General features: G+C 37.7%; 1 protein-coding gene across 1 annotated transcript in view; it reads right to left on the bottom strand.

Moving 5' to 3' along the window:
* LOC130854990 (EGF-like and EMI domain-containing protein 1) overlaps window positions 1-19,869 on the bottom strand; it is a 536,773-nt gene that overhangs the window by 14,513 nt on the left and 502,391 nt on the right. The window contains 3 exon segments of the mRNA XM_057737807.1: window positions 2,799-2,924; window positions 5,057-5,185; window positions 10,445-10,576. Of these exon segments, the coding sequence (XP_057593790.1) occupies window positions 2,799-2,924; window positions 5,057-5,185; window positions 10,445-10,576 (387 nt within the window).

The following is a 19,869-nucleotide window of genomic DNA, read 5'->3' as shown; positions in this document are numbered from 1 at the left end:
AGGGCTGTCCACAGTTGCTCACGGAGTCATTTTTACGATGATGTCTTTAAAATTCTTACCAAATAATTTTGACATCAGTGTCGCCTGAGTGTTGGTGTCTGTTGATTACTTTTTCTTATTCAGATTGAAATTTTCCTGGTTGTTGGTATACTGAATAACTTTTGAATGAACCTGGACATGTTGAATATTATGAGACTCTGGATCTCATTTAAATCTTCTGATTTAGCAAGTCTCCTATGATACTGAACTGGCAAGGAAAGAGGCTCATCAGTTAGAGGTTGAAGTCCAAGTTCCTCCTACAGCCTCCAAGGGGAGCAAGGAGAAATGTGCCTCATTCCTGCTGGGCCCAGGGCAAGAGTTCAGGCTCCCGCTAGGCTGACACCTACCTGATGGGGGCAGGGGTACAAGTGCCTCCTTATGGCACTAGAGAATCTTCTTTAGACCATGTATATAATATTATAAAATATAATGAATTTTTAAGTTTGGTATATATTGACTTGCCAGTATGAGTGGTGATGGAATTAATATGATTCTGCTTTCTCTGAATTTTTCTCATTTGTCTTTTCACCTAATTTTACGTGGCTGTATTTTTATTCTTAAATTCTCAGTGACAGCATTCTAAACTCCAGCATTTATCTTTATACACTTAAAAATATTTATTGAGATGTCATATTTGAACAATATATTTTGACACAGATTTGTCCCTCCCATCCCACAAACTTTAATGTAGAAATAAGATCAAGATACCTATACTCCTCCACCCTCTCTTCCCTTTCAGCTTATGCTCATTATGCTAAAATCTCAACATTTTTATCATGTAAAATGTCTATATATTTATCATATACCATGTCACCATAATTCCCACATTTGTTTTAAACTTAGCCTTAATTAAAATAGACTTAACACCCACTAAACGTCTTTTTTTACCAGAGATTTTCCATGTATTACTTGGTTGCTCAATTGTCTTCTAGTAGTTTCTTCAAAATTTGTTATGGCTACTAGATTCCCAGCAACTTTTGATTATTAAAAATTGTTGTTCATTTTCCATCATATGTTATTCCTGAATAACAGTTTAGCTGTATATAAAATACTTGAGTCACATTTTTTGCCTAGAATGTTGTAGGCTTTGATACACATATGCTAGCAATAAATATTGCTGTGAGGTATCAGGCCAGACTGATTTTCCTCATCGCTGCGTATGAGAGCTCATGTTTTTCTTATATCACCAACAGAGTTCCCGCTTGCTTAGGACCAATCCTAACTAGTATTTCTAGGGATAGAATGTATTCATTCAACCTGTAGCAACAGATCTTTCATTTCAAGGGAAAACAATCTTGATTATATTTGAATATTTCCTTTTCCATTTTTCTATTTGTCTATTTTTTTCCATTTCATTGTTTTCACTTTCCTCAAGTATATTCTCTACGTACATGGCTGTCGCATCAGCAGATTCCATTCTCCCAATACTTGCGTTCAATGTGGTCTACATGTATATGATGTGAGGTTTAATTTTCATTTCTCACTTCTTTCTGAGCTCTGCCAGCTTACTTTTTCATTTCCCTTTGTTGTCTTTTCATTTATTCCGCGGACCCTTGTATCTCTGTATTGCACTCCCAATTTATAGGGAACACTTTTTCATTATGTCCTTTGAATGCTTGGAAAAATTCTGGTTAATATTTTCTTGGGCTCCATAACAAAACTCTTCTGCTCCATATTCGTCAGCTTTTTATTTCCCTGTTCCTCTTCTTCTTTCTCCTTCTTATAGAATTTGCACTGAAAAAGCTTTGAATGGTTTTATATTTTGTTCCATGATGAATGAAAGTTTTTATATGCGCCAGGTTTGTTGTTGTTTTTTTTTCTTTATCAAATTAGTTTTTTTGTGCACCTGTAGTTTTTACAGGGGGTAGTATGGATTCGGAACTAGAAAAACGATTTTAGCTCTTAGGATGCCTCCTTGGCCCAGAGTAAGACTCCGTATAACACAAAGTCTTGGGATGTGTGTATGTGTGTGGGTAGGCTCAGCCTCCCTTTAATTGCAAGGCCACTTACAGTCCATAGAGTCCCCTCTACTCCAGTGAAGACTTGGAAAGATAACATGTCTGTGCACTCCTTGGTTTTATCCTGTTTTCCTGTCACTCTGTGATGTCTAGTGGGGTTCAAGAAAATTCCTGTAGCCTGCCCACATAGTCCACTCTTATATTTCAACGAAACATCATTAGGTTTGCTCCTCTGTGTGTGCCATGGAGAAACAGCTGCTCTGCTGGCTCCACCCAAGAGCTGTAGGAGCTCAGCATCCTCTATATGTGTCTTTTCTTTGAACTTGACAGTTCTTCTGTTATCAGGATTGTTATTATAATAATAATAAATAATACTATTTAGGGCAAGAAAGTTTTGCAGTTTTAAACCAAGATCATATTTTTTTTTCCCTCTGTCTCTTATTTTTCTTGCAGCTTTTATGGGGCTGAAAATTGTTGAAGACATAAAACTCTTCAGCTGATGTAATTTGATACCTCCAACACACAATTTGAGGTGGTTTTACAAAAGTTAGCCAGTTACTTAAAAATTTGCTCCTAGTCAAGAGTATGCATAAATTACTTTTTGTTTTTGTTTACTCCCCAGTAGACTATTTCCTTTGTAACTCTAGAGGAGTGTGTACTTTCATGTTATTAAAGCCACATTTAAGAAGAAAGCGTTGTAAACAATGCCCACTTAATTATATACCCTGGCACCGAATCTGCCTTCAGAGTTTAGGTTAATTAAGGCCTGGACGAACAACGTAACCCCGCAGGCATTGTTACCTTGCTGACACCTGGCTCCCATTTGGCCAGGTGGACACTGGCACCCTCCAGTCACCGGGTCACACTGTCCTGAGCCACAGGAACACTGCTGGACACAGTCCTGCCCGTAGTGATCTTCAGGACAAGCTGCAGGTAGGAGCAAAACAGAGCAGAGCAAAAGGAAACTGGATTTTCCTTATTAAAACGTTTTGCCAGTCAAGAGTTTTAAAAATGTCTAAATATGTGACCTTTCCTTTTAGTCAAATAGGTTTCCCTGATTTGCCTTTGGTTTTCAATTTAAAATGTTACTTTGAAAAATCAAAGGAAAAAAGGACCTGTTCAAATTGTTGCTTACTTAGTGCAGTTTTAGTTGATATCAGGAATTCCATGCAAATATCTAGTGTCAGACATTTATGTGTGTATATGACATAAATGACACTTACAGACTCAGTCTGGCTTTACCACATTGTTGTCTTAGCCTGTGTGTGTGTGTGCGTGTGTGTGTGTGTAATAACCTTGAGTATGTTTCCTCTTAAAATCCACTCTGAAATTTTAGCTTCTACTTCTGTGCATTTATATAGGAATCTTTATGCTCACACCTCCAAATATTTATTTTCTGTATTTATTAATTTATTTGTAAATTTATTGTGCATTTATTAAAAATCAACAAATTTGTTAAATTACTTTAAAAAGATTATATCTATTTAATTAATTATATTATGAATATAAATTAACAATTAATTTACTCATAAATTAACACATTTATTAATTTGCTTGCTTGTTTGTTCTGCTGCAATCTCATTGCACAATTTCATTGAGATGCTTACCGAAATACAGATAAAACAAAGATAAAATAACTATCTGTGAGAATCAAGTGAAAGGAAAATATAGTAACAGTGCATACATAAATAAATATCATAATTCTTTTAACTTGTAAGAGGTGGACTGCAAATTTGGCTCTGACTTCCCTAGCCGTCAAAGCAAAGAAGGAAAATTGCTCAGGTATAAGATCACAGCTTTCTGAAGACAAAACTACTCCCAATATTCAGGAAAACCGTAACTTTTGAAGATGCTTTGGCCTAAGGAAATTAGAAAATTTCTCCAAAGATTTTCTTTGAAGAACAAACACAAAGGAGCTAGTTAGATGCTTCTTTGGGAGATGCTTACGGGTTGGCTTTCACTCAAAGATAACTTGGCCGTTGAGGCCTCAGAGGCAGTATCCATTAGGTTTCAATTTTCTGCTACTTGGAGCCAGGGCTTTGTCTTATTCATCTTTTATCCTCAGAACAGCAGGGTACTGAAGCACAGTAATTAAAATTACCCTCACACAAAGAAGACAGAGCAACTACCTGCCTGAGGAAGATAAGCACTCTGGATTTCTTTAGCACATAACAATTTAGTGCTCTGCCTGATCACAGACGTCATTACCACTCTTCCAAATAAAGGAATCTCAAGTTCACAATCACAGTCCTTCTATCTTAAAGATCTTTACTCCTTTGTGAAGTAAGAGGTACAGAATAGTGCACAAAAAACATAAATGTACAGATCAGTGAAGGATCCACAAAGCAAATGTCCTCATCAACAGCACTAGGTCTAAGAACACAGCATTGTCAGGACCACCTCCCCACCACACCCATCTCCTATTCACTGCCTCCTCCATCCTCCCTAAACATCACCACGATCTTGCAAACTGTCTAAATAGTTAGAAAATGGCAGATCCGATGAAAGCAAAATGTATTTGCTAAGGATATCCCCATAATGTCTAAGCCAGTGCATTTGTACAGAATCTTTCATTTATATCAGGTCCCTTAAATTTGAGGTCAATAGTTGTTTGCATGATAGGTAGTTAAGGTCTTCAGATTTTCAGGAAATGGTTACTTCTTGGTAAGTAGGGGAACTGCTTAATTTTGAGCTGGAAAATTTCTGAGGATAAATGAAATTGTGTAACTTTGGACAATGAGTTTGACATTTTGTACGTAGGAATCTCCAGTCTGCTCTGATCTTGCCAAACAGATTTTCTTATCCTGACTTGAGTCCAGCACTGCTGGGGCAAGAGAGGATGTGACCAGCGGTCTCTCTTTGGCTGCCTTCACTGACTTCAGCTCTCAGTCAAACTCCTGCTGTAAGTACTCCTCAACCTAGAGTATAGGCCACTTGGTGTCTGCTGTTACTGCAATAAATCATTATGTAAAGTAAATGCAACAACATTTACTCTCTAAGTGCAGTTTTTTAAAACGCTCCTTCAGCATATCTACTTTACAGTAGGTAGAGTGACTTACTTTGACTGCAGTCAGCCCCAATGAAGCCAGGAGGGCAGTCACAGGTGCCAATCATGGTGTCACAGCTGCCACCGTTCAGGCATTTACACTTTCTTTGGCAGTAAGGACCATAAGTGCCTTTTTGGCATCCTGTTGAAGAAGAACAAAACTATATGTGGTACTGTAACTCGAAGCTATCAGTGTTTAACTTCATGGCCATAGTCATGTGCTTAACTCAACATTCCAATGACTTTGGTATGTTTAATCACCTTCAAGCTACTGATTCAAGTCATGGACATATCTGAGGATACGAGTTGATACAGATAGATGCCTTAGAAATATGGAAGGGGACAAAAATTCCTGATGCTGTTCATTAATAATATATAAGAAATTTCAAGCTTCTTGGAAATCTACTCACTTTTAGAGAATGTTCAGAATAAAGGACAATTCACCAAACAGGGTTATTTCATTCCAGCCTAGAAAAATTCACTATTTTAATTAATGCTTAAGTATTACAGTTTGTCTTATCTGGAATGATCTGGGTTTAATACAAATAAGAATTCAAAATGGCACCACACATAGAGGAAGCATCTTCATTTTCTGTTAGTTTCTCAGTTTTCTACTCTCATATCCATGGATGGATGGCCAACCTTGACGATAACTGTGTGAGAGACAGACAAATGGCCAGACTTCAAGATAAAAAGAGATTGAACAGGACAAAGAGTGACCTGAAGACCACGTTATCTGTGCAATGATTGAAAGATTGGGGGTGTTTAGCTAGGAGAAAATAGACCTAAGAAGATAGAACTGTCTTCACACATGAAAGGGAAGTCTTACGGAAAAGGAGGAAGGCAGATTTTATCTCAATAAGGAAATACTTTCTGAAAGAGCTGTCCAGGATTGGAATAAACTTTTTCCAAGAGGTAATGAGGTACCCATCTCTGTAGGAGTTCAAGCAGAAATAGGGTAGGTAACCAGCAAAGAAAATGTAGCAGGGATTCAAGCACTTCACTAGCTTTGAAGCACTTCCAAATATGATATTCTCCTGCTCTATGAAATGTCTGGTACTTTAAAGTCTTAAAATCATAGAAGTTTGAGTTTCAAGAGACGTCAGATCCACCTGGTTCAACTCTTATTTTAAGATGAGGAAGTTGAGGCCTACAGAGTATAGTTACTTGAAATTTTTATTGCACAAAATTCTGTCACCTGTTAAAGATGACCTTCTTTTTTCTTGTCATATATTTAAAATATAAAGCTGTGTGAAATTTTGAATGGACTGTAATTTGAACCCTATATCTTCCACTTGCTAGTCTTGTTAAGCCAGTCCTTCCTTTGAGCTCCTGGTTCTTCATTCCCAAAGGGAATGATAACAGAATCACAGGCTTATTGTGTGAACAAGTAGAGCATATAGCATATTGCCAAACTCAGATAGCTTCCAAGTCAATGGTAGCCATTATTTTTATTCATGGTGGCAGGATCATTGGTGGGCACATGGCAAGACTCTCACCCTATGTGCTTGACCTGAGTCCAAAGGTTTCATATTTGCCTTAGGTCCTTCCTCTTGCAAAATCTTTTCACTTGGAAGCACAGCTCTAAAAATGACTAAACTAGAGACTGGATGACACTTGCTTCCTTCCCTTGTATCCTGTATTTCTATATAAGAATCAGATGGTAAAGAACATTTTTGAGTATTGCACACATAGCAGGTTTTAGAGGTAGAAGCCAAAGAATGGTTTTTATTGAGATTCAGATTGTTTATAATCCCTATCTACATCCTGTCCTAAAACCCACGGTCTCACCTTGAGTCTCGGACTCAAAGAATGCCTTCTTCTTCCCTCAATTCTCTTTCAGTTTTAAAATAAAATCCTTCACGATGGAGATGGAAAGCAAAATACCTAAAATTATTCCACCAAAGGTTATTTCTCTGTTGCAGCTGTTGTATTTCTTTATTCCTTTCTATGAAAAAGGATGGATGCACTTAGCATTCTCTTCTGTGGTTCCCTCCTTCCACAGGATGTCAGTTCTCATAGCTAATGGACGCATCTTTGGTAAACAGCATTCTTTAGTCCTTCCTAAGAAGTTATTTTTCTCCCTCACAAAAATTCAAAGGAGCATACCTGAAAACAGAACTAGTGGTTTAAAAAGAGTCTCTATCTCCTCTTCTTACTCATCAATTTATAAAATGCTTTCAGAATGTAATTTTTAAATAGTTTTTATCATTATTATGTGTGATGCTTAAAAAAAATGGTTGCTTGATAGTAGAGAAAAAAAACACAAAGCAAGATAAAGGTATGCAGTTGGAAACCATGATGTCTGAGGTGCACTGCTGGCATGTTGCTTCCAAAAAAGAGGTTAAATTAATAAGAATTGACTGGTATAGAAAATTCTGTATCACATGACTAGGAAGTGAACGGTGACATGGATTTTTGTGCAAATAGGGAAAAAGGAAACACCTGATCAAGTGAAACTTACATGTTTATTAATGAGGAAAATGTAAAACTGTGGATGTAATAATGGGTATAAAAGAATCAGCATTTCAGTTAAAAGGAAAAGAACAGTTTATATGTCATTATTTGATGAATTCATAAAACTGATATGTGTAAATATCTATATTTTGAGATCACTTTCATTTCAGTTGAAGTACATAATTTCTCTTTGACATATTTTCAAACTATCTGAATGGCAGTTTTGCATTTGAAAAAAATCATCCCTTGCTGTTCCTTCTTGCTATATAGAAAAAAAAAAGCCTTCAACTTAATTATCCTTTTGAAATTGGGACACTGAACTTGATGAATTTAACCTTCTAATGAGCATAACATTTGTTGAAAGACCGTATATGCACTAACCTCTTAGTCCTGCAACTCATTAAACTTATATTGAGTATGATATGTGTTTACAAAAATGCCCATAACTTTTTTCCCCAAGAATAAGTTATTTTCATGACAGTTTCACTTTCTCATATAATTCTGTAGTTATGTGAGAGTCTGACTTCTGGACTCATGCACGCATCCCTTGCTCAGGTGTTCACTAAATTTAACAAGGAAACATACACCCAGGATGTAATGATTTCATTTGGCTCATTTGCCCTCCCCTCCCTCATTTCCTAAAGTTCCATTTCCATCATTACCTGGCCTTGGCTCTATTTGTTACACATAGTTCTCCCAGGAAATTTCATTTCTCTGGCAAGGGATATTTGGTTATTTTCCATTAGAAGATGACTATTTTTCCCCATCCTTGCACCATTCCCGCTACATGAAAGAGATTAACGAGGAAGAAGATTGGAAATGAATTCCCAGTTCTGATTTGTTTAAATATTAAAGGCTACTGTATACCAGGATGATGTGAGTGACATTTGGTAGTTATATTAGAAACTTAGAACAAGCAAGGTTTTGACTATATCTTGAGACACTTAGCTCTGAAGCAAACGAAAAGCATGAATCTGTTTTTCAGTCTGTTTTCCTAGCAGTGTGTGACTAGGTTACTCACACACACACCAGCCATTGATACACGGTTTTATTTATTCTTAAAAACAGTTACTAAGATTTGGTCGGTTTGAATTTTTATTGCTATGAGCAAGGGCATTAAAGCCAAGCTTCCGTTCATGTCTCGACATCTTCTTCCTGGCACCAGTGAGCTATCCTGTGGTCTCTGTTTCTCAAAGCATCCTCAGCCACTGTAAGGGTGTTCTTATGAATACTGGCAACATAACTGCCTGTGGTTTTAGAGGACTCCAATGTCTTCAATTCTCTCAAAGAGACTTCTAATAAATAGTGTTGCAGGTTGGAGTAACAAAAGGTTTCCAGGGTCTGTAGTCACTTTACAATTTCTCATTGGTCATAAAATACACAGCATGATGAGTTTACATCTACTGAGCAGTTTGTTTTTCCCCACATGCTATCCACAGACTGGGTCTGACCTGCCCAGTATAAATTATGGACAAGTGGTGAGATTCCTACTGCAAGATTGTCTGCTTCCTCTGACCTCTGCCGAGAGAAAATGTTGATTCTCCACTCTGAACTTGAGAACATGAAAGCCCAGTTGTTTTTGGCTGCTGGAACTTTTGCTTTTGAGCCAGCTACACCTTTTATGGATATTTTCTTGAACCTTTTTCGTCGTCCTGTAATTACAGTGGATGTTGCCAAGGAGCCTTTGCAGCAACTTCCAACCACGTGTTGCCTGGAACTAAGCCCATCTGACTAGTCAGGGAGCCTGGCGCTTACAAGGCGAAGCGCCCCTCCTTCAACCCAAGGTAGCGAGCCATCTGACATGGAAGGACTGCCACCTTCATGTAATTTACTTTTATGTTATTCAGATGAAATATCCTTGGTACCAAGAAGAAATTCTCCCTGAGAAATGTGACAGCATCAAATGTGAGGAAATAACTCCCTTCTTCCACCACGAAAGTGCTTGACATTTGCCATGACCGAAAAAATGTAGTTGAATTCTGCTAATTTTATATTTTAGTTCTTCATTTTAAGTTTGAATAATGCAATGGTTATGGGTTCTATGGGTGTATGAAATCATTTTCGTACATGCTTAATTGTGTTTTTAGCTGGTAATGTTTAAAATTAGGACAAATGTGAGAAGTGCTATTCAAAATATATATATTCTATGGCTTGTAGAAGATGAAAACCAATAGCTTGACCATGAGTCTCTGTTTTATGGGTGGCGTTTTTTGGGAAAGATCCAAAACTCATCCACATATTTGCAGAATTAGGAAAGGAAAGTAGAAAAAAATCTGTTACAGGAATGACCAGGGAGAAAGAGTAGTAAGGGCCAAGTTGGGGGAAAAAAATGAAACTGAAGCCAAATCATTTTATCCTTAAACCTATAAAAAGTACATTATAAATAATTACGAGCTTAAAAATTAAGTAGCTGACTGAACATTTTAACATGCTCTTTGGGACTTTTTTATCATGTGTTCTCCTATAACCATTTCGATGTTAAAATGTCCTAACAAATCAATATAAGGTGTTTGGTCTAGGGACTATTCTTTTTTATTACACAACAATGAGCCAACTGGCATTTTGTCATTTAAGCAAGTCACTGTTTTCATTCCAGAATAACAATTTGTTTAATTTGATTGTTCCTAAGCAGATCCTGGAACTAACTTACTTTATGCATCACTTTAAATATGTTGCCATTTGCTGTATATCGACTTATAATAATTGGTTCGTATTTTCTTCTTTGTTTCTTATCTTTTTCTTGAGGATATTTTGAATAGGAAAGGCAAGTAGGAGAACAAGTTACACAGGAAAGTATGTTTTCGACCATTCCAATAAAAATTCCCACAGGATTTGCAATGAATTAGAAACTTGAATTAACATTTGCCCTTTAGCATTCTGAGCGATGACCCACCCCATTGGTGTCTCTTCAATAAAATACAACTAAAGCACAGAACACACTTACGGAGATGACAGCGGTTTCCATGGTAGCCAGGCAGACAGGTACATCTCCCTGTGACTGGGTGACACTCCTCATTCTCAGCTGCACACTGACATACCTGTTTACAGTCCTTCCCGTATGTGCCTGGTGGACAAACTAAGGCAAAGAGGAAATGTAAACCCAATGAATTAAATTTGTCTGTGTACATATAGCTCTAAAAGTGAAAGCAGGGGAAAATTTATTAAATAAGACCATGGCCTACAGAAGTGTGCTGCCCTTTGGGATTTAGGTTTCATTAAATTTACTTGGGGATTACTTCACTGTTTGATTTTGTTTTGTTCAATCAATTTGTGACCAACTGTCAAGGGCCGGCTGCAATTTTCTTGTCACTGAAGAAAATCATAGGGTGATGTCAGGTAAAATCAACTAAAATAATAGTATAATTCATGAGGGACCACATATCTGGATAAAGATTTTTTTTTTTTTTTTTTGGTGCAGCCGGTTTAAATTCTCGAGGTTGTTTCTCTCTGTGCATTAGTATATACTGTATTTGTGTCACTTGTCAGCTTCTCTGCTGGTTGTGCTGTTTTCTTTTTACAGGCCAAGCAGTAAAAGCTTTCCCTCCAACTTCTAAATAATATCCTGCTATGTGGCTAGGAAAAGAGAAAGGCTTTCTGGATATTTTTCAGCTTACAAAATGGAGTCAAATAAACATTTTGAGGTTCATGGTTGTATCTGATGACAATTCAAATGAATGCGGTAAAAAATCCAAAAATCAGGTAATTTAGGTTGTCACAGACCTAAAGTTGAATAATAATTTCTGCATCAACCTTTAATTTATCATCTCAGGGGACTGGCATCACGTGTGTGAGGCTCTTTAAAAAGAACACAACTTTTAAAAGGCCCTCACACTGGAGAGGCCATTAACTGTCTTGTTAACTGCATCCCTGCATCCCTGTGTTTCGTGGGCTGCCCTGTGTGCCTGTGGTGTTACTTGTTTTCTTAGCATCCACTATCCTTAGGAACACTTCATCTTCTAGTTTGCTTTAAGTAGAAATGACAGCAATGGTAGAAATTCTACTTTTAGTGGTCATTGGTTGCTGGCTTAGTATTAAAAACAAAGACTAACTAAACACAGGGTGATTAATCAAAAAAAGAGGATTTTTTTCCTCCTTTTCTTCACTGGGATATGCACAAATAAAAGAGTATTTGACTCAGCATCTGAATAACTGTTTATGTAGTCTGCTGTTGGTCTAGACATTCTCTTATCTAAGAATCACTGGTTGTTCAAATATACATCAGGAAAGCATTTACCCCAAACTTGCCAGGCGTGCCAAAAAAGCACATCTGGTTTAACTGCCTGAAAAGTTTCAGTTTGTTTGTTAATAAGTGGCTAAGCAATAAGAACTGGTTATGGCATTTCAGAGGTGCCTGAGAGTATGTTTGTGATATCCTTACTTCCTTCACATCGTTGTCAGTTAACACATAAGAGCATCATCTACATTTCACTGCGATGTCATGAAAGGTCATCCCTAATGAAAGGCTCTAAAGCCTTCTGATAACTTTAGAAACCAAGAGCTGTGGCTATTGCAAATTCTTCCTATCTCTGGGAAGAGCAGTTTTTGCCATGGGGTTATCTGAGCAAAAATCTTGATATGGCCACAGCAAACATGGCCACAAAACTCTTTGCTCTGAGGTGAATAATAACATTAAGGAGTCAAAGTGGCCATGCTGAACACAATAGGGTTTGTGTAATAAGTTCCAGTATCCCCATCTATCGATATTTAGCCATTTCCCACCTTGAGGGTATGGGGCCCGCTGGCATAGGGCTTTGAGGGAAGCGACATTCTGACTAGTCTGCTTTGAGAGAGACGGAACCATCATGAATACCGTGCCAGATCCAGTAAACGCTGTGTGGTCTAGAGGAAATGGTGTGAGCTTTGGGTCGGGGGGTTCAGCATAGCTATGGACCTTATCTCTGGCTTTAAACAGTTATTTAAGCTCTAAGACCCTCAACTTCCCCTTCTGTACAATGGGATTAATAAAATCTACCTCACAGACTGTTGTGAGAAGTAACCTAGTAGACATAGTCACATAAGGGACTCTCTTACTACTTCAGCAAAATTTGTTTCCTTTCCATTGAAACTCTTTTAGTTAAAATCAGGATCAACTACTCAACAAAGATGCTATGTATGGGCAAAACCCATAGACACATTCAGAATAATATGGGAAAACATCTAATATTTTAAAGACCAATGTTTTTCTAAAAGAGATTGAAATCACATGGCATGAAGTTTCTGAAACACATAAAAATAAAATTTATCTGCATTCTCATTAATTGTTCCGTGTTTCGAGGCTTCACAAAACATTCACAAATGTTAATCACTTCTCCATCCCAAGAAGAGCTCAGACAAATCCTTAGCTTTGATTCTTGAACTCCAGTGGAATCAAAATTGCAGAAGATATAAATAATTACTCAGGAAAAATTGATCCCTTGAAGTTCTCAAAGTCAGTGCTTAAATGGATGTTTAAGTGTCTTTGATGGAATTTACAATTTATATTGAAAAGCAAGAAAGTGCAAATGTAAATAAAAGCAAGTAAAAGCATCCTGAATGTTATTAAAGAGAATATTTGAGAAATCCTACAGTATTTTTTAGATTATATACGCATCACGAAAAACACTCATCAGTTGTCATCTGGCTAAGTAATCATGACTTTGACTAAGACTTGAGAGGAAATCAAACGTAATGCCAAGCCTGCTTCATGTCCCCTGAAAGAGAAGGTGGTGTGTTAGTTTGTTGCCTCCTGATCCCAGATGGACTGCACTGTGAGGCATGCCTTCAATCCATCTTACAAGACATGTAGAATTCTGGAATGCTCTCATTCAGCCAAGAAATATTTCCTGGATACCTACTACGTGATAGGTGCACAACAGCGAGCAAAATCAAACATGGTACTTGTACCCATCAAGCTCGCAACAGTAGAAAGATGAACACAATAAAATAATCATTCAAATAAATGTCTAATTTTAAAATGTTATAAGGGGGTTGGGTGCTATGAGAGAGAATAACATCAGGGGCCCGAATTCAGATTGGCAGGCAGGGGATGGGATGTTTAGTTCCAAATGTCCTCTGTGAGGAGATCATCATTTAACAAATCTGAAACACTAGAGAGCACATGTAGTGGGACGGGGAAGGGGAAGGTAAAAAGAGTAGGAAGGAGAAAAAAATTCCAGAGGGAAAGACCCAGGTACACGTGAGTTACTGATACAATTCCCAAAGAGTGTGTCGGCAATTGTGCACAGGCATGTATGTTAGACAATGGTAAGGCTTACACTGTTATAAATGTTTCTGTATTACCTTCCTATGGCTACTGTAACACATTGTCAGAAATTTAGTGGCTTTAAGAAACGTACGTTTATTATCTTACCGTTCTGCAGGTTAGAAGTCTAAAATCAGAGTGTTGGCAGGGCTGTGTCCCTTCTGGAGACTTGAGGACAGGATCTATTTCTCTGCCTCTTCTAGCTCCTAGAACCCACCTGTATTCCGTGGCTGGTGGCCATTTTCTTAGCCTTTCAAGCCAGGAGTTTAGCCTCTTTTTTCTACTCTGTTTCCCTCTTATAAGAACCTTTTTGATTACATTAGACCTACCAGGTAATCCAGGAAAACCTCTCCATCTCAAAATTCTTAACTTGATCACCTCTGCAAGGTCCCTTTTGCCATGAAAGATTACAAATTAACAGGCTGCAGAAATTAGGACATCTTTCAAGGTCTTTTATTCAGCCTACCACAATCTCTATATTTCCAAATATTTTAAGTAGCTTTTTTTTAAGCGCTTTATTGGAATATAATTGCTAGTTGTGCTAGTTTTTGTTGTATAACAAAGTGAATCAGCTGTATTTATACATATATCTCCATATCTCCTCCCTCCTGCAACTCCTTCCTACCCTCTCTATCCCAGGTCTCTAAGTCATCACCCATCATCGAGTTTATCTCCTTGTGTTATGCAGCAGCTTCCCACTAACTATCTATTTTACATTTGGTAGTGTATATATGTCAGTGCTACTCTCTCACTTCGTGCCAGCTTCCCCTTCACCCCCTCGCCCCCCGCCCCATGTCCTCAGTCCATTCTCTACATCTGCATCTTTATTCTTGCCCTGTCACTGGGTTCATCAGTACCATTTTTTTGGATTCCATATATATGAGTTAGCATACAGTATTTGTTTTTCTCTTTTTGGCTTACTTCGCTCTATATGATAGGCTCTAGGTCAATCCATCTCATTACAAATAACTCAATTTCATTCCTTTTTATGGCTGAGTAATATTCCATTGTATATATGTGCCACATCTTCTTTATCCATTCATCTGTTGATGGGCATTTAGGTTGCTTCCATGTCCTGGCTATTGTAAATAGTGCTGCAGTGAACATTGTGGTACACGTTTCTATTTTGGATTATGGTTTTCTCAGGGTATACGCCCAGTAGTGGGATTGCTGGGTCATATACTAGTTCTATTTTTAGTTTTTTAAGGAACCTCCATACTGTTTTCCATAGTGGCTATACCAATTTACATTCCCACCAACCATGCAGGAGGGTTCCCTTTTCTCCACATCCTCTCCAGCATTTGTTGCTTTTAGATTTTTTGATGATGGCCATTCTGACCAGTGTGAGGTGATCCCTCATTGTGGCTTTGACCTGCATTTCTCTAATGATTAGTGATGTTGAGCATCTTTTTGTGTGTTTGTTAGACATCTGCATGTCTTCTTTGGAGAAATGTCTATTTAGATCTTCTGCCCATTTTTGGATTAGGTTATTTGCTTTTTTGATATTGAGCTGCTTGTACATTTTGGAGATTAATCCTTTGTCAGTTGCTTCAATGGCAAATATTTTCTCCCATTCTGAGGGTTGTCTTCTTGTCTTGTTTATGGTTTCTTTTGCTATGCAAAAGCTTTTGTTTCATTAGGTACCATTTGTTTATTTTTTATTTTATTTCCATTATTCTAGGAGGTGGGTCAAAAAGGATCTTTCTTTGATTTATGTCATAGAGTGTTCTGCCTATGTTTTCCTCTAAGAGTTTTATAGTGTCTGGCCTTACATTTAGGTCTTTAATCCATTTTGAGTTTATTTTTGTGTATGGTGTTAGGAAGTGTTCTAATTTCATTCTTTTACATGTAGTTGTCCAATTTTCCCAAGTAGCTTCTGATTTATCCTTAGAAACCATGTTATTAAATAGTTACATTATTAATAATAGCTTGATACATGTCTTTATGTGAATAAATCAAATACAAATATTTTTAAACTTATGTAATATCAAAAAATATGAAAAACTATCATCAATTATTAATTTTTTTTTTTTTTTACTTAATGGAACCACAGGACAGGTTTTAATAAATGTCACTTTGAGAATGACTTGGGATTCTTGAGAGAAGGTCAGAACCCAGCAAGAACCTGGGAAGGAGCTTGAATGCCCAGATACACCTACAGTGAGACTCAGGAAGAAGAGACTTCTCAAGGGCTAAAAACTTAGAGAAATAAAAGACTAAATGCAGATCACAGTGGAAGCTTCTATATCATGAACTGCTTGTTCTTCTTAGTGCTCCATGGAATCTTTCTGTTTTAAGAAAACAACTTTAAGGACTCCCCCTGTCTGTAGAACAGTGTTTGTTTTTTACATAAAGTCTCCTTTAAGCAGACATTAAGCCGCTTGCCCAAATGGCAAGGCTACTAAGGAAAAATCAGGAACAACAACCAAGATGGCCTTAGGATGAGCTCTGAGCTTTTCTCCGCTCTCTCAAAGATTCTTCTTAGGAGATGAGAAGGGTGGTAATTTTATATAACATTGAAGAGATTACAAAGTTGGACAATAGGCCAAGCTGTGGTTAAATTTAGTAGGTAGGAAAATCAGCCTGGAGAGTCTTATATTGACAATTTCTTGCTTACTTTGTTTACTAGTTAGCCACCCAGGCTGCTGGAAGAATTGATCAAACCAGTTTGAAGTAATATAGTTGATGCCTCTTTCTAGTTGAAATCATTCTGGGCAATCAAAGGACCACAAAGCCTCTGAGGGTGGCTTCTCTGTAGATTCAAGTTGTTTCTCCATATTAAAGCTAGATTTCACCCTTTGAATTAACCAGTGAAGGTACTCCAAAATAAGACTGGATGGACAGTTACTATTTTTTGATTTAGGTGGAACTTACATCACTTTGACCATGAGGATATAACCTGAATAGAGATAAATACCCAAAAGATTTTGAAAGGGGAAATATTGTATTTTTGATTTGTTGCTTTCTCAGGCATTTGAATGATCTTTATTAAAAATTGAGGAGTCAGCTTTACTAAATTCAAATTGCGACAAAGTCAGTGAGAGAGGCAAGCTGATTAACCTCGAAAACCTCACAAACACTGTCTCTCACCTAGTTTTACTATAGGGTAAACTTTAGGGTACTTTTTGCTTCTAAGAAATAAGAATTATCTTCAAAGTGACTTCTGAGAGGTCATTCACATCTTTACTTTTCCCACTAAAATTTAAACATAGATGAGATCTCAACTAGAGAATGTAATGAATTTGTCTTTGTCTTGTCTACTGCCTTATATAGTTATTTTTCATGAGCGATCTACCTGGCTGGCAAGACTGTCTTAGCATTTGACACAGCATAGAGTAACTTCTTGTGGGAAGGCCCCATCCAGCCTAGCAAGAAGACACATTGTCCAGTCCCAAGATCACTGTGACGGTTGTGATCTCCAAGGCCATCTACACCACCACAGAGTCCCTGACAAGCTAAATAAGCATAAGCATAAAAGTGTTTTAGACTGTCAAAACAAGTACCCACCATCTCACCAGTTAAAAAAAAAAAAAAGGCCTATAGCTTTCATGATGGGCAGAGAGGTGCATTCAAATTTCATCTAATACTTTGCTTCTCACAGATTGGGATTGACCTTAGGTGGTTTACGGCAGCATATTTTGCTCAAGGCCCAGTGACAGATCAGCTGTCATCCACCCGTTTCTCAGAATGTCTTTGTATTAAACTAATGGTCCAGCAGAGCAGCCAGCCTGACAGGGAGGTTATTTATTTGCAATCTGGTAAAAGAACTGACAACTTCATTGTTTTAATTGTTCATTTTTCATGGGTTGATGCATTAGCTCACTTGGATCTTTGTGCCTCAGTCAGAGAATAGATATATGGGAACAAGGGCATCAGAATGACTGGGTCCATCTTAAAGTTCAAGAAGCTGCAGGGAGCCGTGGTGTCGGCTGTGATTACCAGTATTCCACAAGCATTGGGTGATTTTTTTTTTTGGTCTTATCTCTGTTCTGCATCTCTTTCCTCTCTTTCAGGAAGACCTATGATGTCAGCTACTGATCTGATTGTTTCTTGAAACAATGTTCCTGGTTCTCACAGCCTATTAAGGAGAAAGACTGGAGCGAACCTAGAGTCTCCGTGTCTCATTCAGGGTGGGGACCTGCCAGACAGAGGCCCAGAGACCTCAGATATCAAGATATCATCGAAAGCAGATATAGCTTAATCAGAGCCTCTCAGAATCACCAGCAAGTTATTTTGCTGAATACACATGACCTGGCCTTAGCTTTGATTTAATTCTAATTCAGTGACTCTTTGGTATGGACTAAATATGTATATTTTGAAAAATCCTGTGATAAACTCCTGGTTGAGTCACTGATCTAGAGTATAAACCAACACCCTCCATTTACAGATAAGAGAGCCAATAGATTGGATCATTTGCCCAAGATCATAGCTAATTAGTAGCAGAGCTAAAACTAGAACTCAGGGGTCCTGACCCTTTGATTAATGACCTTTTCATTCTCCACATCAGACACCATTCTCCAGAAACTGAGACACTTTGAGGAGGTTCTCCCAAGACTTTCTGCATAAATAAGGTGTCAGGGCACTATACAAAGGTGATCATGGGCACTCAAGGCTCATCTCAAATGTTGGCCCTCAGAGAGTAGAAGACATCGCCACAGTGCAGTTATAAATATGAAGAAGGCTCCTGTTAAACAACTGGTACCCAAATCATATTATTAAATTACTATTTTTCCTTCATATTAAAATTGAAAGCACCTCTAGGGAAGAGGTGATGTTTTATTATTTTTAATGTGCCTAACACTTCCCATAGAACCTAGAACACAGAAGTTGCTCAATAAATATTTGGTGAAGGAAAGAAAAAAAGAAGGAAGTGATGCTTCACTAGTCCAATGCACATAACTGCGTGCAAGGCTGATCCTATACAAAAACAGAACACTGGCTGCCTGGATGGCACCCTTATACATTCATTTACTTATTAAACATTTATTCAACATTTACATTATTCACAAGGTCCTATGCTTGGCACTGGTGATATAAAATTGAATAAGGCTAGTATCTCTTTTTGAGAATCCAAGAGACTGATTCAGAAAGATGTGAAAAATTGATACAGAACATTCTGACAAGTGCTATGAACAGAGACAGGTTAAAAAAGGCTAAGGAATCTAAAAGGAAGGAATAGTTAACCCTATCAGGAGAGAATCAGGGTGTTCTGAGAGAGGCAGCATTAGAACTGAGTCTAGAAGAGTAGAAATTCATCAGTTAGAAGGAAGAGAATGAATGAGTAAAGTCTTTTATTGAAAGTGATAGACACCTTTGCTTCATGGCTAGAGGATAGGGTTTAGAAACAAGGATGATGTTGAAGAGTTGTGCTGATCCTTAAAAGTGAAGCATTTTTAATATCACACTGAAGCCTTCATCTGGTGCTTGCAGGTTGCCATAGAAACATCATGGTCAGACTGATGATAGTGTGCATATTGGATTGGAGGATGGGAGCCTAGTTGGGAGCCATTGCAGGCATCTTAACGAGAGACAAGAACCTGAACTGGACATCTGGAAAAGGATGGAGATAAGATTTTCTTTGAGGTGGAATGGATAGGGCTGGATAACAGATTGTATAAGAGATCAGAGGGAATGTTCTCTGTTCCTAAATAGTTCTATCATTGTTATTGTTTGCTTATTTTTGCCATGTGGCATCTCTCTTCCAAAATGGCCTAATATGCTCATATTCCAGTTGTAAATTGACTAGAAAATATTAAGACACTGACTGCAAAAGGCCATAGCAAATAAGCAAATCGGAACCAGCATGCAGCCATTCTTATGTTTTTTTTTTTTTCATTCTTATGTTTTTGATAACAGGCCTTTTCAGTTTACCTTGGTAATTAAAGCACCAGTTGGAGGGGACAGGATGACAGGGCAGGGGCACTGTAAGAGCTACAGAGTTTGGATAATACAGCAGCTCAGGATTGGAAAACAGCACGTGGATGAGAAAAGGGAAATGGGCCTCAGACAACTGGGCTGGGATAGGTCTTCAAAGCAAGTTCCATCTGGCTCATTTCTTTTAGACTTGCTGAATATATGCTCATGTACAGCACAATCCCTAAGAAAATATTTAGAGTGTTTCAGTGTTG

Source organism: Hippopotamus amphibius, chromosome 6, assembly GCF_030028045.1.
Source record: "Hippopotamus amphibius kiboko isolate mHipAmp2 chromosome 6, mHipAmp2.hap2, whole genome shotgun sequence".
NCBI lineage: Eukaryota > Metazoa > Chordata > Mammalia > Artiodactyla > Hippopotamidae > Hippopotamus > Hippopotamus amphibius.
Note: the sequence above shows the minus strand (reverse complement) of the source record. Positions and strands in the feature narration are given on the sequence as shown.